Source organism: Rhodnius prolixus, unplaced genomic scaffold (assembly GCF_049639745.1).
Source record: "Rhodnius prolixus isolate KJV_2025 unplaced genomic scaffold, Rpr scaffold_4, whole genome shotgun sequence".
NCBI lineage: Eukaryota > Metazoa > Arthropoda > Insecta > Hemiptera > Reduviidae > Rhodnius > Rhodnius prolixus.
This window is the reverse complement of record NW_027411614.1, coordinates 51,608,930-51,634,691: the sequence shown is the minus strand read 5'-3', so window position 1 is coordinate 51,634,691 and position 25,762 is coordinate 51,608,930. Positions and strand designations below refer to the sequence as shown.

At 35.5% G+C, this 25,762-nt stretch overlaps 2 protein-coding genes across 15 annotated transcripts in view; one reads left to right on the top strand and one right to left on the bottom strand.

Annotated features, from left to right (window-relative positions):
- Positions 1 to 25,762, top strand: part of sm (heterogeneous nuclear ribonucleoprotein L) — a 97,569-nt gene that overhangs the window by 51,935 nt on the left and 19,872 nt on the right. For 6 of the 14 annotated variants that reach the window (XM_074131141.1, XM_074131137.1, XM_074131140.1 and 3 more), the window contains 2 exons: positions 8,489 to 8,563; positions 9,608 to 9,793. The exons of 3 other annotated variants lie outside the window; for them this stretch is intronic. In XM_074131141.1, the coding sequence (XP_073987242.1) occupies positions 8,489 to 8,563; positions 9,608 to 9,793 (261 nt within the window). The remainder of the gene's footprint in view (positions 1 to 8,488; positions 8,564 to 9,607; positions 9,794 to 25,762) is intronic. 5 more of the 14 variants (XM_074131146.1, XM_074131145.1, XM_074131142.1 and 2 more) reach the window with 2 other exon arrangements.
- On the bottom strand, positions 10,796 to 24,635 carry LOC141455775 (uncharacterized). Its single transcript, XM_074131151.1, has 6 exons — positions 24,514 to 24,635; positions 20,210 to 20,238; positions 18,335 to 18,497; positions 16,383 to 16,682; positions 16,153 to 16,311; positions 10,796 to 14,368 (listed from the first exon to the last, which is right to left on the bottom strand). Exons 1-6 carry the CDS (start codon positions 24,628 to 24,630, stop codon positions 14,234 to 14,236), a joined length of 903 nt encoding a protein of 300 aa, XP_073987252.1. The 5' UTR covers positions 24,631 to 24,635; the 3' UTR covers positions 10,796 to 14,233.

Here is a 25,762-nt window from a genome sequence, read left to right as displayed (position 1 = left end):
AGGATCCCATACGAGTTAAGATGTAAAATAATTGTACTGCTTTCCCACAAGGTGCACCGTTAACGGTGAGTACATTGTAGATGAGTGGGAAACGCTTTAAGAGATTGGCGGAATTATTGGCAACATACCGCAAGGAGTTTGATTGCTAGATAAGCTATTATTTGTTCACCATGAATGGAACAGACTGTTTATGTAGAGAAAACTCCGTATTTGATTATTCGCCTCTTTAACTTGCTCTTGGAGTGAATTACCACTAGTGGATAATTTATTTTAAATTATGTGGGTCATTGCTGAAATGCTTAGAAGATGCGCTTATACTCGTATGAACTTGCGAGTTCATTCAAACCGAATAATGTTTACAAAATGAAAAATAAAACTAAAATATTTCTTGAAGGCTGATCTGGAAATAACTCTTTTTTTTCAAAAATAGAAATTACACTCTACCAACACAATGTAAACCTAAGCTTAAACTTCGGCTTAGATTAGGAACTAAGTGTACGATTAGAATTAAAAGTTTTTAAAGCAGAGCTGAGCGCTTGACGGAAGTTGTCTCAACTTGTACGATTTATGGTTACTGCTTAACACTGAATACTTGCTTCAGGTATCAGGCCTTTTTATTATGCTCAGGTCCCCCCTCCACTGGTAGCCAGAGGGGAAAATTTCAACTATTTTCCGTATTTTCTAAACCATTTTCTCTGGTTGCCTCTACTTATATATATATACATGGAAGTTGAGAACCAACGGTTTATGAAACTACCACGAAAACTTTATCTGGCAAGAAAGTCAGTCCTTCCTTCCTGACGACGAAGGACGAGTGCTAGCCCTAGCTTAAAAGTTAGCTGGCTACTTCGGTCTGGCTCGCAAAATCTGTGTTGTTACTGTTCATAGAAGCGCATTTCTTGTGAAATAGTGCTGAAGCTCGTTTGTTCATTCGTTGAAGTGCAATAGTTCAGTGAAATGATATTTTAATTATTAATAGTTATCGTTCGATGAATAATGGGGATGTTTTGGCCTTTGTAACAATAGAAACTTCTCTACCCCTGGAGCGTGAGAGAGTGAATGTTCGAAGTTTCGAACCTCCCTGGTGCGTTTTGGGAACTGGTTTGTGGAGAAGAGTGTTTCTCTGAATGTGTTCGAAACGTCAAATATTTAAGAAATATATAATATACGAGGTTCGTTTGAAAAGTCCGTGCAAAAATAAAAACTACTTAATTTTTTGGGGTAAACCTTTTTTATTTTTCAACATATTCTCCTTTTAGGCTTATACTCTTCGTCCAAAGCTGCTCTAGTTTGTTAATCCCTTCCGAATAATAGGATTGGTCCAAGTCTGAAAAATAGCCATTCGTTTCTGCAATCACCTCCTCGTTTGAATAAAATCTTTTTCCCGCCAGCCATTTCTTCATATTGGGGAACAAATAGTAGTCCGAGGGAGCCAAGTCTGGAGAATAGGATGTGAAACGAGTTGGAACCCTATTTCCATTAATTTTGCGACCACAACTGCTGATGTATGAGCTGGTGCGTTGTCGTGATGGAAAAGGACTTTTTTGTGGGCCAATCGTGGGCGTTTTTCTTGCAGCTCGGTTTTCAAACGGTCCAATAACGATGAATAATATGCACCTGTAATAGTTTTACCCTTTTCCAGATAGTCGATGAGGATTATTCCTTGCGAATCCCAAAAGACAATCGCCATAATCTTTCCGGCCGAAGGAACGGTCTTCGCCTTTTTTGGCGCAGATTCCCCCTTGGTAACCCATTGTTTAGATTGTTCTTTGGTCTCAGGAGTGTAGTGATGTATCCATGTTTCATCCACAGTGACGAAACGACGCTTAAAGTCCTGCGGATTCTTCTGGAACAGCTGCAAACCGTCCTTGCAACACTTCACACGATTTCGTTTTTGGTCAAGCGTGAGCAATCGCGGCACCCATCTTGCGGATAGCTTTGTCATGTCCAAATGTTGATGCAAAATATTATGTACCCGTTCATTCGAGATGCTCACAGCACTAGCAATCTCACGCACCTTCACTCTTCTGTCATCCATCACCATATCATGGATTTTATCAATGATTTCTGGAGTAGTAACCTCAACAGGGCGTCCAGAACGTTCAGCGTCACGTGTGCCCATATGGCCACTCCGAAAATTTTGAAACCACTTATAAACTGTTCTAATCGAAGGTGCAGAGTCACCATAATGTTTATCAAGCTTCTCTTTAGTCTCCTGAGGCGTTTTGCCTTTCATAAAGTAGTGTTTAATCAACACACGAAATTCTTTTTCGTCCATTTTTTGAAAATCACTCGACTTCCTCGATTCAAACGAATGCCAAACACAAAGAAATAGACCGATCTGGCTGAAACTTGGTGTGTGTTCTTCCAAGAGATGCTACTAACTAAACATAACCTCGATAAGCGCCAGTGGTGCTATCTCTCTGACTTTGCACGGACTTTTCAAACGACCCTCGTATTTTGCCCCAGTCAACCATTGTAGCTTGTATTATTAATTATTATACTTAGGATGGAAGATTTGCGAGGAATCGGTCAAATAAAACAACTTGTCTTTTTGCCAACGTTTCGACAAATATATTGTCCTCTTCAGGGCGTGGCTATGCGGGTTAGTTGAGCTACAGAAACTGTTTCCATCAATTTTGAGAAACTGTTTCTGTAGCTCAACCAACCCGCATAGCCACGCCCTGAAGAGGACAATATATTTGTCGAAACGTTGGCAAAAAGACGAGTTGTTTTATTTGACCGATTCCTCGCAAATCTTCCATCCTAAGTTTAACAATTTGCGGTCACGAAAACTATATATTCATTAATTATTATTTTAATTTTTAAACAGTCATGAATATCAATTGACATAAATAGGAATCATAAATAAGAATTTAACAGATTACTAACTTTAAGATAGCGAAATACAATATGACAATATGCGAGGAATAGAGTTTATTTGGGCTACAGGAAACCAATTTGATTGCAACAGAGCAAATTGATGGAACATCAGTTAGAGAATTTTTTATCCTTGACGGAAGTAATCTAGTATAATGTAATTAAGGATTCAAGATAGTTGGACGTATTTAAGAATTTGGTCGTTTCCAGCTTTGTCATTGATGCCGCATGCCTGCCCAAAACACTGCCGGTGCCCTGCCTTCATTCTTTCCTTCACCAAGCAGTGAGCTTCTAGAAGGAAATCACTTAGTGGACTCCAACTCGGGATTTCTTCCTTGACAGGGACTCGCCTAGCGAGTTAATCCAGCGGGCCAATGAGTTCATCTTTGCTCTGTCGATTCCTGGTAGTGTCACTCTTAAACAATGAATTATATTCCCTCAACTGTTTAAAGATGCTGAGGAGCGCTACATTAGCCCTACCTATAGATGTGTAGTTGCTGTTGGCTTGAAAGAAGACCTTGTCTGTTCAGCTAATATCTTTAATTGAGCGACGATGAGTGCCCAGAGCAGAAATTTATTAGCGAAAAATGTTTCACTTAAACATCTGCTTTATTGCAAGGCACGGAGGTTATTATTAACATTTTTTTTTAATTGCTTTGTTTTCAATTAATCTTCATCCGGTACGAGTGTCAGCGCAATAGAACGTAACAGTGAGCAGATGGCGCCGGGCCAGATACTCGTACGTGCCAGTGGAGTTAGCAGAGAGACATTTATGTTATATCCATTGTTATTGCAATACGATGAGACTAACACCCGCCATTCTTATTTATTTTATTCTTATAGCATTCCAGGAAAATTATCTTCATACTAGGAATTCTTTCTAATTGGTTAATTATTATCCAATCATTTCACATTAAATTGAAGCAGTGGGGGTGGGGGGTGGGTAGCCGCTGTTACATTTAAAGGAACTAAATGAAACTACACGGTAGCAGAACACACGGCAGCGCTAGCTCAATTCACAAATTACTCAGAGTGCAATTTCAGTGGGAATCGTAACTAATGGAAAGACGGAGTGATGGTTGTGAACATTAGCGTCGCTAACAAAATTACAAAGATATCTACATGTTTAGTGCATAATGTAGAATTAAACAAAGTGCATGTCAGCGGTGACCAGCCATTTTGATGGTGTCATTAAAAAATATCTGATGTTGACTAAAATATTGTCCTTAGAAAATGTAGAAAAAGTGCAGTTTGGCTGCATATTAAATTGTCCCAGTTTAATTTACCTTAATTTCACTTACTGTCGCATCAGTTCGAAAGATTTTGAGTTCTCGCACCGGAAGTACCTTTTATGAGATTCCCCCCCCCCCCATGATGAGTGCACAGAAAGTGGATTTTAGAAAATGTACGGTATTTCGTTCTTAGCTATACTCAGATACGAGTAAAACCTACATGAAATAACTTTTTCTTGTTTTTTTCACTTTATTTGTATATTTACAACTGCAACAATTGTTGCATCAGGTAAATTTGATCTTACTGGTTCAGTTCTCTTGTAATGACACGGTTAGAGCAATCACCCACTGGTGAAACTCTTTCACAATGATTTAATCACAACAGGTCTCTAGGCCATTTTCGCTTCAAGCGACGAGGAGGATTGTCGGGAAGGTGAGGAGAGGAGAGTTGTTGGACAAGAGGATTAGGATGGAGAGCTAGGAGGCTGTGAAATTTGCGGTAGCAAGACTTTATTAGGTCAGTGACGAAAGGGATGAGAAGGTCAGTGTGTATTGTAAGGTTAGAGATGTAGAATGGAGCATTCAGGATTTTCCGTAGGATTTTAGACTGTAGTGTCTGCAGGCGTTTGGAGTTAGAAGGTTTGGTTGAGCCCCACACTTCTGCTCCGTATGTCCATATGGGTCTTAGCAGTGTCTTGTAAATTGTCAGTTTGTGATTCAAGTCGAGTTTGGATGAAATAACAGTTCATTGATGAACCGAATAGCGTCGAGTGGAAAAAAGTATACAAAAACAAATATTTTTTTTAACTTTTTATTAAATTATACTAATAAATTACTACAAATTATCCCTACCATCAATACTATAAAAGTCAAAATATTTTCAATTTTTATATTTATATATATAAATATATATATAAATTTAGAATGTAGTAAATTGAAATATTTAGTTTGTGTGTTATGCCTTATGAATTATGTGAATAAACTATGTTTAGGTTAATTTGTGTTTATTCAAACCCTTAAGAGTATTAAGTATATATTATTATTGTTTTATGAGTTCTAGTTTTGTTGTTCTCTCCCATTTATTTTTCATTTAATTTTACAAGAATAAAAGTGGATTGTCAAAAGTAGGACGAAAAAGTAAAAATTCCCAACTTTTCTTTAAAATAAACGACATATACGTATACTTGCTTATAATTTTTTTGCAAGAACGCGGATCAAATAAATTACGAAAAAATCGTTGCCAAAATGATAATAAATTGTTTATCGCAGCTTCGTAAATGGCAAAAAAAAAAAAAAAAAAGACAAAAAAGGCATTTTATTTAACCCTAATCAAAATACTTAGTATTATTTATCTTTATGACGCTCTTTATTTTATCACTTTTGAATCATGATCTCACAGAGATTCTCACACATACTTCAAAATAGAAAAAGAGAAAGTTAGAGTTGGTCTACAGATATCGTAAACTGAATCGCTGACTGTAAACGTGAATTTTCTTTTCTAGAACAATACGAAAGCACAAATTGCACACAGTGAACAGCAAATAAATAACTGCTTCCATCAGTAAATGTCGCCTACATTATATTTAAATGTAGTTAATTAAGTATCTAACATGTAAAGAACTAGAAAAGTATTTAACAATAACTTTCCAAACAGTGATTAAAACTGTCCGGTAGGATAGTTCTACAAGGGTTGATTATTTTTAATGCATTTTATTATTGTTCGTGTTCGCATTTTAGGGCGCCATATGTAAGATTATATTTTTTTTATTTTTTCATTAAAATTATTAAATTATTTTTTAGTTTTAATAGTGATGCAGCCTATCTACGTTAAATGGCGAGTGTAGCCTTTAAAAAGACTGAATTGATAATGGCAGCAAATGGCTCAGTGATAGATACTTAATAAATTATAGAAAATATTAATGCAGTAAAATAGTTTAAAATGATATCAGTTGTTATAAACTTCATAAAACTAAAATATATTTTAGGTTTATAATACCTTCTATAAGCATTCATGAAAACTTTACCTACAAGCGAATCCTCCACCAGACTAGTATGAGAAATGAGTTAAGAAGGATGGGTATAGATTAGAACAAATTGAAAAAAAATACATTGTTATAGGTTTTTCGTTCGTTTCTAACTGTGAGGTACTTGCAGAGTTGTTAAATCTTCTACCTTTTATACTGCAAGTTTTTGTTAGAATCCTTAATAAGAAGTAATGGTGTTTTGGTTTTGTGAGTTAAAACTTAGAAAGTCGTGTGTGCACACAAGATTTGTTGTGTTTTTTGTTTGAACTATTGAACAAGGTGATGTGTGGTGTTCAAGCTGTCGAAAATCTTGGTTGTGTTCAAAGTTTAGGTAGTTACGGAATCTCAGGCTTAAGTTGTATTCAGAGTTAAGCAGTTATAGAATCGTCAGGCTTAAGTTGAATTCAGAGTTTAAGCAGTTATGGAATCGTCAGGCTTAAGTTGTATTCAGAGTTTAAGCAGTTATTGAATTGTCGGGCATAGGTAGTAATCAGACTTTATAGGGCCGAAGAAGTTTTTTTTGGAGTAATTTGTTGCACGTTTCGGGATCCAGTTGTGCCCTTCTTTAGGAGCTTCTGAATATGTATTGAACACAGACTATGTAGAGACTAAGTTTGCACTGATGTGTTAAAACAATAGAATTAAAAAAGTTAATCCCACATACAGATATCTAGGAAGTAAATAGATTATGAAAATAGAATGAAATTGTAAAGTTTACTGCTTTTTATTAAGTGCTTCAAACTAATTCATCTAATTTGAATTAAATTACTTTTGTCCAATTGTTTACTCAAATTCTACCCCCTCTAAAATCTGTAAGTGAAATAATCTTCATAATATTTTTATGCATCTTGTTTTGGTCGTTAACCACCCGAAATTCATTTAAACAACAATTGTATGTTTGCTAATAATGTACTCTAAATGAATCACTATTTGACGTAGACCATAATACAAATCATTCAGCTTCAAGACTAGATGAAATGGCTGAACTCTCTTAAATGATTTAAGAAACATGAATCCATCTAATAAAGCAGGAGTCGCCAAACTAAGGCCCGCGACGCCAGTTGGTCAGGTCCGCCGGCGGTACTTGAATTTGCTTTTTTAAATAAATAAAAATATGTGTTTTTTTCCTCTTGTTTGTGGGAGTTTTGTTTTTCGTTTCTCAGAACTTTTAAGTATTGATTGACATAATGATTCTTGTCATTTTGTCAATTACCCGGCCCACTGTGCAAGCAAGTTTGCTGACCTCTGTAATAACATGAAGTATGCATAAGTCCTTATGTAATAGTTAGACGAAGGGTACATTAGATTAGATTCCAAGCGTTGGCTAAGTAACTTATACCACCGTGTCTCTTAGTGGTGTGGGTCCTGTTTGGAACATCGCTCTAGTCCGGAGTATACACGGCGATAATGGAGGCACGATGTCGTCTCAGAAAGGTTACAAAACCGTTATCTCAGTATTTCAGAGGGAGAAATGATCGGTATGTTTGATCAAGCAGAGATTATTAAGAAATCGAAAATCTATCAATGTCGCAATTTTCACACATCTGGCTCAATGTGAAAGAATGTGAGAAGGCCAGAGAGTAAGACTGGATGAGCATTGGTATTGTCTGTCTGTGCGCGTCCTGGAGAAAACGATAATGGAGACGGCAGCCTGTTCTTCCTCAAAGGACCTAAAGCGATAGTTTGGAAGAATAAGGAGGAAATGCACTTCATGCGTGTAGAAACATGTTTCCACTTCTGTGATCTAAAGTGGGGCGGTTTAGATAAAAAGAGACTCATCTATTCAAATTTTACCCTGCAGTTTCTATCCAAATTCTCAAGTCTTCTCAAATAGACATCTTCCACCAGTTTTTCTTTCTGCAGCCGTCCGACAATAACACAGTCTTAAGTTTAAAGTGAATATTTACCTATTCATGGTGCCAGTTATTTATGTTAATTTAACAGTTGATTGATCATTTTGTTTAAATTATTTACATGGTTTAAAAAACGAATACTTTTTTAATTGAAAAAATAGTAATTTACTTTTTAAACTAAATCCCTCTTCGACAAGATTACTTGGTACACCACTGAATCACTTGTCAGTACATTTTAATATCTGTTATCAAAACTTTTTCAGAAGCGCCTGATGAAGGGATACCAAGGGCCCGAATAGGAACAAACTTTAAAACAAAATTGGTCTCCCTAAAAGGACTTGCTCTGGCCATTGCCGATAAAAATATAACTCAGTGTAATTTAATAGCAAACTATTGTTGGGGGTTGTGTGTTGAGTTTTGAAGTGGTGGATGAGACAGAAATGTGAGCCTTGAGCTAGAAGAATGATTATTACTGAGAGTGTGTCGCATTATGTTGTAGAGAAACAAGAGTCACAGCACCGCCAGGCGCCGCTCTTGCAAGAACCTCGCTTTGGCGTCGCACCGCAACTGTTCCGTAAGTTCTATTTTCTTCATCACTTGTATGTGTTTATGTTCCGTCTTTCCTACTTTAGAGATGCCCACAAAAGTTAAGGCTATTTTGCATTTGCCAATTGTATTAGCTTCTTTTTTATTTTTTAGTAATTAGTTTTACTTATTTGTTTGGCTAGTATTTAAGTAGTTATGTTTTGAAAATAGTTATCACTTTTTGAAGTAGTGCTTTTGTTTGATTTCTTTCTTACTTCCTTCTGGGTTCCGCACCTATTCGACATCCGCCTCCCCCCTCCACACTCTGCCAGTCCTTCAGTTCTAGCAAACTGGCACTCATATACTAAATTATATTTTTAATTTGGCAAAAGTACCCATTTCAAATGTTGCTATCAGGAGTTGGAATTTTTCGTAACTGGATTTTTTTTACCAAAGCAGAACCTGCGCTTATACTCTGGATGCGGGTACTTGGAATGCTTTTTGGATTGCTCCATAAAACTTACGCGCTTCTTGATTAATTCCAAATTGAATGCTCTTCCCCTCGGTCGTGAGTTGGAGATTTTTTCGATTTTTTTTTTTTAAAGAGGGGTTAGGCCCTCAGTGGTGGATAAAATCTGAGTCTGCAAGTGTAATGCGTGACGGTAACATAAATGAAGTCGAAATCTCTACGGCCAGCTGTTTCTACTTCTAATGATGTCAGGGATAGATTCTGCCCCGAAACCGGTCAGGGATACAATAAACATGCCAGCTGCGACGGATAAAATAATAATAAAAAAAAAGTTATACTACGATGAAGCCAAACGACATCGGAATTATTTTGTAGGGTGGCCTACACATATTTAGTTGCATGAGAAATGCAGACTAACTGAAGACAGAACCAGCCAACCAGGCACGGGATTTGGCACTTGTGCTCCTTCTCTTTGTGAATTGCAAGAATGAAGAGAATTCTTACCGCCATCTTTAGCAAATTATAAAGAAAAAGAAGGAAAGAAAACAAAACTATGTAATAATCATAAAAAGTAGCAATAATGGGATAAAGGATGGCATAAGTGAGGTGCACTTCGTGTTTCAGGTGTCCTCCAGACTAGAAACTTTCGTGAATCCTCCGAGAGTAGCCCAAATCGAGACTCACCTCAGGCGAACAAACCGATGTACCAATGGAGGTCTCAGGTTCCGTACTCTCGAGCTCAGACAAGACGGGGTACATGGTCTACTGTGCTGAGTGGAACACAACGCAGCAGTGGTGGTCTTCTCCAGTGTAAGTGAAACTTCTCCCTTAAAATCCATTTTGCCAACTATAAACAAAACTATTCTTAACCCCCTAGTTCGTGTCCACGTGTTCGTGGAGGTAATGGGTGAAGGGGCTACCCGAGGCTAGATATCGGCACTCTCCTCTAAATTGTGTGATCCATTGGTCAAATGGCCGAATCTTAGCGCTTTCTTTCCAACAGTTTTTGTTATTCTTAATTTGTGAGGGTCACATTGTTTTCTGTTTTATGATAGAATGTAATTTCTTTGCACATCTCCATATTTTTAAATTATTTATTTTTTATATTATTACTTTGCGAAAATCTTAACTTTTGTGGGTAATTAACATAATTACATTTTAGTGCTTGTTAAATTTCTTTTACTTCATCTATTTTATCGATTTAGATATACATAAAAATAATATCAGTAATAGAAATAGTAATTGTAAATTTTATTAGAGTGATTCCTAATAATCTTTTGACCGGGTACCGCATTTTTCATACATCAATTTTGAATATTCTAAAATTATAATATGGGAAAAACTGGAGTGTTTATAAATAGTGTGGGTTGAGCTGAGTGTGGATAGCACTCTCCAGGGGGCAGCACCTGGGCAGCCATCTATTTCCTTTTCTTGAAGTCTCACTTGACTTCAAATTCAACTTTTCGTTGTTAAGCCAAGCTGACACTAGGGTTTCCAAGACAGTATTGAGGTCTCAGTCTAAGAACACTGGTTACAAATAATCGTCAGATTACTCTTCTTATTCACTCTTTTGCCGCAGTTCGGGGGCCCTTGGGAAAGTTCCATAATTTGAAATTTTTAATTATTGAAATATTAAAACTAATTCTGTATTTTAAGCTATTTTGATTCGCTAACGTGTTGCTGAATGCTAAGTTTATATCAAACGAAAAGACTTGAGCTAATGTTATATCCAATAACTATCATTTAATTTGTTATTGTTTTTTTTTTTAAATTATTAAAGTGCAGCAGGCAGCTCAAATTATAGAAACAATGAACAGTTTACCTTTTTTATTTACAAAATCGCAGCTTTTAACCAACTAATGACGGAGTACAAGACAAAAAAATGTCGCATTTGCAATTTAAATATGTAATCAAAAACTATTTGTAGGGTCTACTATATTATAGTTAAAAGTACAGCACTGAACTAAGTGAGATAATTATTGTTGCACTACTAATACCGTGACGAAAATAAAAATAGAAAGAAATGTTTAACAGAATGCGCAGAACAAATCATTGCTGCAAACGAAGTAAAGTCCTGTTGAAAATTAAAGAAAGAGCTTCTTATCATAAAACTGTGATACCTAATAATAGTAGAATAGTTAGTATTATTACCTTGACGGCTTTACACGGCTTACAATTGCTTTGTTTAAATTGTTTCTAACAAAGTCAAGACGTCATCCGAATGACGTCTTGACTTTGTTATTTCAATCCTAGTGGATGGTAAATTGGACATTATAGAAGAAAATTATTGTTTCCCAGTAAACAGGGTGTACTAGGTACTAAAGGAAGTAAAAGGAATTGTAACTCTTGGGGATTTTTTGCAATTCCTCTTATTCTCACCAAGTAGCAGGTGCTTACCGTACAATCTAAGAACATTATTTTTGAGGAATCTTAAGTTTTGTCAGTTATAAAGTAAAAATCGTTTGCTCTCATTATTCTTTAGAAGTAAATCTTTTTTATTAATAACTGGCCAAACTCAAGATTAATCAAAATTAGTATTAACGACTGGTCTAAAACTGATACTATCCTAATCCTATTACAGTTCTCTAGAACTCTAGTATTATAATTACTGTTGATAATAGACGTCATCTTTGATGAAAAATAATCAGCAAGGGATCTGATAATTTTGGCGAGTAATAAAAACAAAAAAAAATTGAATAGTGATTGATATTGCTGTTAAAAGAGGGAAGTCCAGTCAGCTTAACCTGTCTCGTAGTTTGGGGAGTCAAACAAAACTGAAATATTTGACAAAATGTTAGATTTTGAAACTAAGCAAATTAGCCTTCGATTATAAAAATAGCACTTGTTTAAAATATTTTCTAACATTTTGTCAAATATTTCAGTTTAGATTTTTTTTTTTAATGTGCAATAATTAACCTTAGACTACCTTATTTTAAGACAATCTACTCTAAAAATTGACTACAGCTCCAACCACAAGAGTTTAATGAATTAAACAACACAATACAATATCACTGCTGTATGCTCGTGGACACGTTTTCTTGCAAAACAAACGCAATTTCTCATACGAAGATAAAAGGAATCCTGGAAAATGATATACCGTTTGAAAGCCCATTAGACAAGGAAACTTTTGTAAAAAGTGCCAGCAACTAGGTCTGAAAATGATCACATAAGAGCCTAATGAGTTTTCTTAAAAATTTCGATTACTTTTATTTTCCTAGGTTCCGGTGGAAGATTAAGGCAGTTTGGAGAATAATTTATGCTTCAAAATGGTGTCAATTTTTAGGAAATTTATCTGTCTTTCTAACCGTGTCATCAGAATCGAATGCGGACTAAAACTTTCTGAGTAATTACGTTTTTATTGGAAAAAAGTAATGATTTTAGAAAAAAACTTTAAAGTGACGTCACTCAAGAACAGAGGAAAATATGAAGTTGGCCAATACGTCATTGAACTCCACTTTAGATGTACTACACGCAGTAGGCCTATTTACAATACTTACTGGTTCACCCTGTATACTCTACACTGCTCTTATGATGAAGATCTCTTCAATATCCTTGGAAGATTACCTGCTAAAATGATTTTACATGGTAACAGTAGGTTTAAGAGTTTTTGTTATTTAAGTTGAGTTCTGATCGTTTTATTTGAAGCAGTCTTGTGAGAAGTTTACAGCGTTTGTTAGTTTCTTGCCTTTTCAACCTTGTACGGGAATTCCATGTCAAACAATGTCTAGGCACAGTCCAAGGTAGCGTACATTGTCCACAGTTGGTATAGGAGTTTGGTGGATGAAGATGGGAGGTAGGATTTTCCATCAAGTATTTTGATTGAAAACGTTAGTTTTCATTGGCCATTCGTTAAACCAGATCTGTAAGTGGTTGATGTGAATTTGAAGAGCCCTTATTGCGTTAAGAGGATCGGAATTAGAAGATAGGATTTCAGTATCATCAGCAAAGTGGTAAGGATGGTATTTGGATGTTGAAGTATATCTGCTGTATATAAGGAGTAAAGAAGAGCACCTAGAATGCTTCCTTAGAAAGATTCCTAAATGGGGAACTATCTCCGGTTAGTTGGATACCAGAGTCGACCGCTCCACAGTTAACTCAAAAGTATCGGTTTTGTTGGTACGGTTTTAGGAGTAGATAGCAGGTATGAGGAAGGATATCCGTCAACTTACACAATAGACCCCGTCAGACGCCTGAGTGACGTCAAGGAAAACAGTTCGGCACTACTGCTTCTGCTCGAGTGAGATAACAATAGTGTCTACAAAGCGAAGTTGAGTTGGTGTGAAGCTGATTTATGTCACCGAAACCCAAATTGATGATCCGTAATTATATATTTTTTGATCCTAGAGGATAAAGCTTTTACGAGTACTTTGGAAAGAAGTGGTGGTAAGCAGATTGGTCGGTAGGAAGTAACACTAGTGATAGGTTTCGTCGGTTTTGGTATCATTTTGATGATTAGGAATTTCCACAGAGTGGGAAAGTGCGTCGTTCTGAAGGCAGAGTTGTAAAGGAGTGTGAGGAAAATAATATACCTTTTCTTGGAAGTTCGTTTAAGATGGTTGAATTTATGAGATCGTAGCCAGGTGATTTTTTAGTTAGTCTGCGAATTTCGTATCTTACGTCTGAAGGTGTAAAGGGTTTAGGTGTTAAGCTGAGTTGGAGGGTGACGTCTAGTCGGTGTGAGCGACTGTAGCACGTTGCTGGTCTAGTATGTCGGTGAGTGGTGAAAAAATATTTGAAAGGTAGGTTGCCAATAAGTTGGAATTCTCTTCATCGGAGTTGGTCCAATAGTCATCATCCTGAGTAATGGAGATGATATCTGCTTATACTTCAATATTCTTGTAGGAATGATCCAAAGAGGTTTATTTTCAGCTGTTAGTTGCCCAGTGAAGTCGGCCACCTGTCATTGTAATAATTCTGTAACTCTGTTTTTAGTTGCCTGTTCAGACTTGGTTTGTTTGATGGGTTCCTGAGGTTTTCCCACTGGTTTCTAGCTCGCTTTTAGCTGTGATGAGTGAAGTAAAACATCAACTCATTTGGTTGAGTTGTTACAGAAGGTCGTATGTAGATTGCGGAATTCCAAATGCTCTGTTGCATTGCAAGTAAGAAGTAATTTACCTTGACGTCCAGTTGTTGCGGTGTCTTCAGAGAAGTATGTTAGTCAAGTTTTTCTTGTGGAATAGAATGGAAGTATCATTGACTAAATGGTTAATTGAAGAATGTTCAGGTTGCAACTTTGTTCCAGACAGATACTTAAGAGCAAGTTAGAGTTTTTATATCGAATCGGAGATTAGCTGGGCAACTATGGAGGGACGGTGCCAAAGTGTGATCGACATAATTTGGAATGCATATGTAGTATATACTGAGGTTGTCAGGAACTGGGCCCATCTGCGCACAAATATAAAACAATTATTAGGACTCTGTCATAGTTTTATTCCCTAATGCTTTAAAGATAAAGTAAAAATCTAAGTGGGAAATTACATAAATGGTTTAGCCGGAAATTACATGATTTAATAATGTAGCTGGAAATTACATGATTTAATGGTCTAGCCGGAAATTACATGATTTAATGGTGTAGCTGGAAATTACATGATTTAATGGTGTAGCTGGAAATTACATGATTTAATGGTGTAGCTGGAAATTACATGATTTAATGGTCTAGCCGGAAATTACATGATTTAATGGTGTAGCTGGAAATTACATGATTTAATGGTGTAGCTGGAAATTACATGATTTAATGGTCTAGCCGGAAATTACATGATTTAATGGTGTAGCTGGAAATTACATGATTTAATGGTCTAGCCGGAAATTACATGATTTAATGGTGTAGCTGGAAATTACGTACAAGATCTAAAGACTAAACTGCGCCAAGTAGTTTGTATAAAGCTAAATTCATTTAGTGTAGCAAACTTCTCTGGGGACTAGGAGATCAGTTAGGTTGCAGGCTGCAGTGAAACATTAGGGCTGTTTGTTTAAGGATGCTCGCCTGCAACCATCAGCGGCATCTTATGACCTCACTTCAAGTTATCATCATCTTACAGATGCGAGTTTAAGACAGAATGTTATCCAAAGGTACTCGAAAGCGGTAACCGCAAAAAACACATGAGGAAACAAAACTTTTTTAAAAATTATAGGAAATTATGGCCACTTCTCCCAAACGCTGCATTTTCTTTACTATCTTGGTTACAAGCAATTATCTATCATATTTCTCAAACGTGCACTTTCTCTTGACCTAGTCGACGGCACCTATTTCTTAATAGTACTTCTCCAACTGAGCACTTCTTACCACATCAACACCCCCACTTTCTCCAGTTTCACTAGGATAATTAAAAATTTATATCTGGACATTTCATATTATTATTTACATTAACTACATTAATGAAGTGAATTGCTTGTCAGACGGTACTTGTAATAAGTGCTTTCAATTTCTTGTGAGATTGTACTGAGTTGGTAAAAAGGAAATACAGTGTTAGAGAGAAGTAGTTTAATTATTTGTAAGAAGTAATTCAGTTGGTTAAGAGGAATGCTAATGTTTTGCCTATTCCGGTATTGGTTCTGAGAATGCTTACACGGAAGAATATAATTTCATTAATTTACAAACAGTAATCATTATAAATTATGCAGTTAATTTAAAGTTACTCGTATAATCTAGTTTGGCTATCGGGTGGCTCCCTGATTGAAGATGGGATTGAAATTGGGGTCTATCCGCTAATCTGACGTTTGCCATCTCGATAAGCCTGGGAAAACTAGCGTCTGAATGCTAGATGGCCGGTCGTGATCTGCTGCAAAAACACCTGATAGAAGTTGCAGTCAATAGACATATACTCTACTGCCTATGCAATGCTAAGAGCCCTATACTTGACAAGAGAGCACTTCTCCCCTCTCTTGGCCCCCAATCGGTAGGACGCTGCATCGCATTCAAGTTCACATTTTGAAATGAACGCATGTCTCTTCTGGGCTTCATAGACGAAGCTCAATTAGAGACTGTGATAGATCTTCTTCTATAGAACCTACATTAAACCTTGACACTCTTTCTGCCTTTTAATGTTGGAACTCATCGTAATTGGTAGTTTACCATTGTGATTAAGGTGTTAAGGATTCTGATGAAGAGGGTGGAAATAGGAGTTTAACGATAACACCGAAAGAAGCTTCCTAAATGTGAAAGATCATACCTGGAAGATAGACTGACAGAGTGGAACAGGTGTGGTCAAGCATGCATTGGTGGACATTAGGTAGCCACAAGACGCTGTGGCTGGGTTGAATGATCCTTCTTTACATTTCATTTTCACTGTCCTGTACCCTGCTGTTGTTGGTTCACATCTGTAATAGACCTGAATTTTGTTGTAATGATAAGTTACATTTCAGGATTTACAAAACCTTAATGGCCTGAGGTCGAACTTACCGTGCAGTCGTACGGATCTGGATAGATTCCAATGTCAGAACACTGGAACTTCCTGTATGGACAGAACGCGATGTTGTTTGGGGTACAGCCGTGGCCAGGAGCGCAAACCTGGTCTGCGTCACAGTGCGCCATGTCTATCTGGTGGTATTTAGTCCGACCGCTCTGCTCTTCCTCGCCAATACAGATGCTAAGTTGATGGCAGCTGGTGCACAACAGGCCGAACGTTTTGCATGTGACGCTGATGTCATCATTCGTAGTTTGCTTGCCTCCGTCTGCTGCTTCCTTCTTCGAAACGGCTGTCTATAATCAAGATGATTATTTTGTTTTAATAATTGTGAATGATAACCAGATTGCGAACAATTATCCTTCATTGGTGAGAGAGGAAGTTGCAATTTTAGCAACATCTAAATCCACCGTAAAGTGGTGCTTTGCAAGGATCCAGACTCTTAATCTAATTCAGCTTTTTGTGAATCAATCTCGTTTGAATTTAAGAACTGCGCGACCAACTTTGACTTTAAGCTTTCTCCGCCGTAAAGATTGTATACGTAAGACCCGTCCACGACACCAATCAGAAGTTGGACCTTAAGCGCTGATTTAAAAAAAAATAGACGATTACTTTACTTTTACTTTTTGTAGGTAAAAATACCAATTTCTCTTTGGTCAATGACATGGTGTAGACCGGGAGGAAACAAGTCTGTCACATTTAAGGGCGTTTGAAAACTCTTTCTCCTTTGAATAGCATAAGTTAGGTCTAAAGTTGGCTGAAATTAGAGCAGTGCCTCATGAAATTGTTCTAAAGCCTTCTAATAATGTTAATGGCTGAATCCTTATCTCCTTTTTTTCTAAAAGGAGCGGTATAACATTATTGGTTCATTTGCACCTATATATGTGTATGGTGGTTATGTACTCGTTTATGGTTCACTTATGGATGCCCTAATAAATTTTTGCGGATGTAAGCAGAAGATCGTCTGCAAATGCCAGAATTAATTTCTCAGAAAACTGCACAATGTTCCAGAATCCTGGGCCAAATGGCAATTACCGTTGACAGGCTGTACATCCTACCTTACACTCTGAAAATTATTTATTCAAAGAATTGCTTTTAGATCAGAAAGTGCGACTTGGCCAGCTGTACAAATTGTTCGCACAACCAAACTTTTTTTTTTTAAGAAGTTCTCTTGAATTCATTCGGACCTGTCCATCGTAGCATCTGGTGCCATATTGAGGGGAGAATCCCTTCTGACGTGGACTAAGCAACTTTTTCATTCGAAGTTAGTGCATAATCCATCTACCAACAGGTTTTCAATCTGCTCTTACCTAAAAAAAAAGCAAGAATTTTAAACCTGATATTTCGATATAGTCATGCTGGCAGACTGAAACGGAACGATAAAACCGTGAAACCTCAAGTACCAATTTACTGAATTGATTTTCACTTTTTTGGCATGTTTTTTTTAAATCTTGTATTTCTCATATTGTTCTGTAAGTTTTGTGGAAATATTTTTCCACTAAAGTTATTAAGGGCTCTTGTTGGAGAGGGGCTCCGTATGCGCTACCTTCATCATTTTTGCATAATGCATCTTGGCCCTTTGTATTGTGGAGAAAGGTTATGATACCTGAAATTTGGAGTTTAAGAAAATTCCACAACCGGAAGTATACTATACTCGATGAAATCTTCTCGCCTCTTTTAGATATTTCTCGAAATGGTTTCTTCGATTTTCTTTAATTTTCATATAATTTTAGATCAGTAGCATTTATTTGAAGAATTTTATAGGAAAATTGTATAGGGTAATGTGGGATCAAGTATATTTCCTTTATATGGCTTTTCAATATTACGATATTAATATGTTTTGAAACTTCAGAGAATGCCGAGTGACTTTTCCATAAGTGATTTACTAGGAAATTTTGCAAGCTAAGCTGAGTCGCCTCTAGCAGGGCTGATTTGATTCAGTACTTACGTAGGGCATGATCAGAGTTGGCACACACTGGTGATTGCGGTAGACCATGTTGACGGAGCAGTTGTGCTTTGTCTGCACGAGCTGGGTGCCTAAGGCGTCCCCCGCCGTACATACCACGAACTCTCTGCTGCTACTTCCTGGGTAGATTCCGGCCTTACTGCATCTGCCAACATTGTTGCTTTTCATTACATCAATAATAAGCATTTAAGCTATTTATTTTAATGGAACTTAAATGGTAAATCTGAAAGACCACAATGCATCTGGCATCATCTAATTGTGCCCTTCTTCAGGTGCGGTAAAGCGTGCTCGTGTGAAGGTCATCTTAAACTTTGTTTATACGGTGCCGTGAAACTGCATGCGACAAATTAGACGCTAAAAATGGCAAAATTGCCTATAAGATCGAGTGTCTTCGTACACTTTGTTTTCAAACTTTATGGAAATATTAAAGTCGGAATTAAAAGTAACGTAACCGCCTATTTTTTCAGGAGGATCTTAACGAGGTGTCTTAGACGAGGCCAGAAGCACATACATTGCTATTAATCTTTTTTCTAACAAACAGAAAATGCTTCACAAGAAATTCGAACTGGGGGGGATCTTCCCCTTACAAATCCACGTTTGTTACTACTGCTCCAACTTCCACCATAAAATTGGTATTATTTTGTTTTGAAACTGTGAAAATTTATTTATCAGTACAATAACCAAAAATGATATATCACGAATAATACATATATATGTACATACATATACAAAAACATACTTATAAATGCGTAAAATATTAGAAGTGTGGTTTGGGTGACCAGTGCAATAATTTGATCGGTCGTAGCGCCAATGATTTTGGTATCCTCAATAGTTTCGGAGTTTCATCCATAATTAGAGGTTAGTATAATCAGTTTGGTCTAGAAAATTTGACTTTTAACAATCTTTCTATTTCCAGTTCCCTTAACCATGTATCTATGTTATTTCATAGTTGCTGATTCAGCGAATCACGAATGCATTCGGCATACCAGGTTAGAGATACAAAAATCTTACTTGCTGTGCACGAATGAAATCAATACTTCATGCATTCAAAGTATTCATACGCTTGCATGCATTAGCGTGTCAGCGTGAACGGTAACCATTCAGTGTTGGTAACCACCATTGCTATGTGTAAATCTACTCTGCGAAGATCTCCATCCATCCCCAAATTCTAATCAATACTTAAGACGATGATCCGCCATTTTATCTATCTTCCCATCCTTATTTTTTACTCTTCATGAGAACGTGATACTTTCTGTACCCGTCACAATAATATTCATTTTACAAAGACAGACCTGTTGACCTCTATACAACCCTGTTTTACTCACATCTACACAATTTGGTTTATTCAAATCTTCCAATATCCAAAATGTAGTTACAATCTATCTTGTTCAAAGTTCTTCGCAGAATTGCAAAAGTCCCCTTACAATTTCTTCGTACCCTCCATCATTACGTTAGTGAAGTAATACACATCCGATCACAAAATGTCCACGGTAATCTAACTGATTACCCGAACCTTGGCGTCCAATCACTAAGCCATCTTTCCCTCCCAACCAGATAATTTTCCATGTCGTTTAAAAAGACGGCCCTGCGGCGATCTTCTCGTTTTTTAACCTAACCTCTTCCAGCAACCTAAAGAGTACCACCGCGGTTGGTTTCTCTTGTCCTGCGGGTTGTGGCGCTAAGCTAACTCGGTGACCCAACTTGCATTTATAGTAGGTACATTCACTTTTGATGGTGTATAGATTGCCCAATCGTAAATGAATAAGATAAAAAAAGAAGAAAAGTATTTCGTTTTCTCTAACCATTAGAACATCATTAAAGATTTACTAACTGGTTTGCCAAAGCAAACCTACTTACCCTCGCAGTTCAGCTAGCATGTGGCCAATCTGTAACAAAAAAATTAATTAATAATAAGCTTACCTAACTTATAGTAAGAGAATTTCATGTATCAGATTGTGTACAATCATGTATCACATCAGATTGTGTACATATTATGTATCACATTAAATTGTGTACATACTTCTTAACAAAACCTTACATTTTAAAAGTTAAGAATAAGGGTTGATTATTAATTAAGGCATTATTCGATAATTTATCAAATACCTATGGGGGAAAAATTAGTAAAAAAAAAATTAAATAGATTTATCCTAGAAATAATTATCAAAAACGATTGGCTAATCTTATTGGCGAACGGGATGTTAGAAATAGGCGGACTGTAGCTGATGACGTATGACACTGAAAGCCACTCCCTCACCAATAACAGCACAGTTATCCAGAACATAAGTTGGTTCCCTTTCACTTTCATTTAATGATCTAGATTTTACTTTCTTTTACTTCAGGAAAATATTTCGTTAACTTTTTTGATTCTACATTATATTAGAAGTATGAAACCGGAAGTATTGTGTTCAAAACATGTTTATTTTATAAATTTTTACGTATCAGTTTTTATTGCATTATTCGATAATTTATCAAATACCTATGGGGGAAAAATTAGTAAAAAAAATTTAAATAGTATTTTTCCTAGAAATAATTATCAAAAACGATTGGCTAATCTTATTGGCGAACGGGATGTTAGAAATAGGCGGACTGTAGCTGATGACGTATGACACTGAAAGCCACTCCCTCACCAATAACAGCACAGTTATCCAGTACATAAAATGGTGCACTTTCCCTTTCATTCAATGATCTAGATTTTACTTTCTTTTACTTCAGGAAAATATTTCGTTAACTTTTTTGATGCTACATTACACTAGAAGTATGAAACCTGAAGTATTGTGTTCAAAACATGTTTATTTTATAAATTTTTACGTATCAGTTTTTATTGCATTATTCGATAATTTATCAAATACCTATGGGGGAAAAATTAGTAAAAAAAATTTAAATAGTATTTTTCCTAGAAATAATTATCAAAAACGATTGGCTAATCTTATTGGCGAACGGGATGTTAGAAATAGGCGGACTGTAGCTGATGACGTATGACACTGAAAGCCACTCCCTCACCAATAATAGCACAGTTATCCAGTACATAAAATGGTGCACTTTCCCTTTCATTCAATGATCTAGATTTTACTTTCTTTTACTTCAGGAAAATATTTCGTTAACTTTTTTGATGCTACATTACAGTAGAAGTATGAAACCGGAAGTATTGTGTTCTAAACATGTTTATTTTAGAAATTTTTACGTATCAGTTTTTATTGCGTTATTGGATAATTTATCAAATACCTATGGGGGAAAAATTAGTAAAAAAAAAATTAAATAGATTTATCCTAGAAATAATTATCAAAAACGATTGGCTAATCTTATTAGCGAACGGGATGTTAGAAATAGGCGGACTGTAGCTGATGACGTATGACACTGAAAGCCACTCCCTCACCAATAACAGCACAGTTATCCAGAACATAAGATGGTTCCCTTTCACTTTCATTTAATGATCTAGATTTTACTTTCTTTTACTTCAGGAAAATATTTCGTTAACTTTTTTGATGCTACATTACACTAGAAGTATGAAACCGGAAGTATTGTGTTCAAAACATGTTTATTTTAGAAATTTTTACGTATCAGTTTTTATTGCGTTATTCGATAATTTATCAAATACCTATGGGAGAAAAATTAGTAAAAAAAAAAATTAAATAGATTTATCCTAGAAATAATTATCAAAAACGATTGGCTAATCTTATTGGCGAACGGGATGTTAGAAATAGGCGGACTGTAGCTGATGACGTATGACACTGAAAGCCACTCTCTCACCAATAACAGCACAGTTATCCAGAACATAAGATGGTTCCCTTTCACTTTCATTTAATGATCTAGATTTTACTTTCTTTTACTTCAGGAAAATATTTCGTTAACTTTTTTGATTCTACATTATATTAGAAGTATGAAACCGGAAGTATTGTGTTCAAAACATGTTTATTTTATAAATTTTTACGTATCAGTTTTTATTGCATTATTCGATAATTTATCAAATACCTATGGGGGAAAAATTAGTAAAAAAATTTAAATAGTATTTTTCCTAGAAATAATTATCAAAAACGATTGGCTAATCTTATTGGCGAACGGGATGTTAGAAATAGGCGGACTGTAGCTGATGACGAATGACACTGAAAGCCACTCCCTCACCAATAATAGCACAGTTATCCAGTACATAAAATGGTGCACTTCCCCTTTCATTCAAGGATCTAGATATTACTTTCTTTATCTTCAGGAAAATATTTCATTAACTTTTTTGATGCTACATTACACTAGCAGTATAAAACCGGAAATATTATGTTCAAAACATGTTTATTTTAGAAATTTTTACGTATCAGTTTTTATTGCGTTATTCGATAATTTATCAAATACTTAAAATTAGTAAAAAAAAAATTAAATAGATTTATCCTAGAAATAATTATCAAAAACGATTGGCTAATCTTATTGGCGAACGGGATGTTAGAAATAGGCGGACTGTAGCTGATGACGTATGACACTGAAAGCCACTCCCTCACCAATAACAGCACAGTTATCCAGAACATAAGTTGGTTCCCTTTTACTTTCATTTAATGATCTAGATTTTACTTTCTTTTACTTCAGGAAAATATTTCGTTAACTTTTTTGATTCTACATTATATTAGAAGTATGAAACCGGAAGTATTGTGTTCAAAACATGTTTATTTTATAAATTTTTACGTATCAGTTTTTATTGCATTATTCGATAATTTATCAAATACCTATGGGGGAAAAATTAGTAAAAAAAATTTAAATAGTATTTTTCCTAGAAATAATTATCAAAAACGATTGGCTAATCTTATTGGCGAACGGGATGTTAGAAATAGGCGGACTGTAGCTGATGACGTATGACACTGAAAGCCACTCCCTCACCAATAACAGCACAGTTATCCAGAACATAAGATGGTTCCCTTTCACTTTCATTCAATGATCTAGATTTTACTTTCTTTTACTTCAGGAAAATATTTCGTTAACTTTTTTGATTCTACATTATATTAGAAGTATGAAACCGGAAGTATTGTGTTCAAAACATGTTTATTTTATAAATTTTTACGTATCAGTTTTTATTGCATTATTCGATAATTTATCAAATACCTATGGGGGAAAAATTAGTAAAAAAAATTTAAATAGTATTTTTCCTAGAAATAATTATCAAAAACGATTGGCTAATCTTATTGGCGAACGGGATGTTAGAAATAGGCGGACTGTAGCTGATGACGTATGACACTGAAAGCCACTCCCTCACCAATAATAGCACAGTTATCCAGTACATAAAATGGTGCACTTTCCCTTTCATTCAATGATCTAGATTTTACTTTCTTTTACTTCAGGAAAATATTTCATTAACTTTTTTGATGCTACATTACACTAGAAGTATAAAACCGGAAATATGTTCAAAACGTGTTTATTTTAGAAATTTTTACGTATCAGTTTTTATTGCATTATTCGATAATTTATCAAATACTTATGGGTATTTATATAATGTTACGTAGGAAAGCATTAATCACATCTTCTTGCTAAATTTTATCAAATCGGACTAAGCGTTATAGAATAATTATTAATAATCGTTTTAGGGAGGGCCTTATTTACGTGGGGCAAACTCCCCTTCTTAAGTGGCAAAGCGTCGGGACTTTTAAAATGCAAATCTGTACAAAATTTCGATTCGAATGACACTTCATTAATGTAAATCGGTTTACGCGTTTAGGTGATGCATTGTTTACAAAAAAGAACAAGAACAATTTTTGAAAATGCAGTTTTTGCCCATTTTTGGCATCGTTTTCCTCGAAAACTAATTAATCTATATTATTACGAAAAAAATTACAGTTATTAAGGAGGATTTGCCATACAATATGAAGAAAATTTGGGAATTTTATCTTTTATAGAAAAAGTGAAAGTAATTATGGAAGTTGGGTGTTTTTCAACGTTCCTCGTTTTCGTGCAGTTTTTGACGGTCAACCCTTGTACAACTGTCCTACCGGACAATTCTAATCATTTATCACATCATATTGTGTACATGCTTGGAACATTTCTTTATACTTATTTCTTTAGGGAGTTAATTCCAATCAGAATATCCATTTAAAAGATCAGTTACCGGTTTTAGAAAACATTTCTGTTATTTTATTAATCCGCTAGACAAAAAGATTGAGAAACACTGATGTAGTAGGTGTAATACTTACTGGCCACAGAACAAGCATAGTAATAAAGTAGATCAACATCGTCAACAGATGCTTGGAGCGGACAGTTATACTCTGCTGTTGTGTGGTGATAGATGCTCTGTATATCATTATATACATATAATATCATTATCGAATACCGTACAGGTGAGATAATTCGACAAAACATAGATAAATAATTTATAACATCATGTAATCTTGCCTTTGAAGAATTTGCCGCTTTATATTTTCTGTGTTATTTACGCTCATAAATTATATTTAAGGTGGTGCAATTAAGAGACCAATTATTGGCTTTGATCAAACACAAAGAGGGTACTGAAGAGTGCGCTGTTGACTCTAGGTAATCCAAAGTAATGAGTGTCATTACAGGCTTCTCATCAATGTAACAGGCAGAGCTCGCAATTCTCTTGGTGCCACACAGCCTACCTAACACCCCCTTACTAATTATCAACTTTCTCATTTTTACTTTTATTCCATTAGTTTTTGCTTTTGCTTACATTAAATTAATAAACAATTTTCTTATTATAAAATATAATTAAAATATTAATATTATTATATATAAATAAATGAACAAATTCGTTGCTGTTAGACTAATGAAATGATTTTTTTAAAAAACTAATACTTTCTTGACCTTTCCTAAGGAAATCATTACCCTAAACTTTTAACTGACTTTTAATTAAAGTTTATGATCCCAGAAAGTAGCGTCGTTTCCCTTATACAATAATTATCCTTGGAAATTTTGAGGAGCGGTCAATACAATTTTGTAAACAAATTTCATTTTTTATAACCTTTCATAACCAAAGTAGAAACTTATCTATAGAATAGAAAAATATCATTAATATTCAAAAAACAATATCTCTGCAGCGTTTAAGGACTACAACACCTTACATACCCTATACATAAAATTAAACCCTAAACATTTTTGGTGTAACATTTTACGCTCAGATGTAATATACAAGATAGGTGGCAAAAATTGGGTTGCTACTTATGTTGGAACTCACAATATCTTAAAAAGAGATTATACCAACACCAAACGACTGCAAGACAAAGAAACCCAATTTTCTGCTAACACTAAACACCCCTTCTAGACCTACAACACGATTTTGACTTTGACAACACTTCCATACTTGCAACGAAGACTAACCAGAAACAAACGCAACATATTAGAAATGGTAACAACAAAAAGCATCCATTAAGTTAGGACAGGCACCAACAACCTTTCGAATTTTCACAGCACCATCCTTCAAGCCGT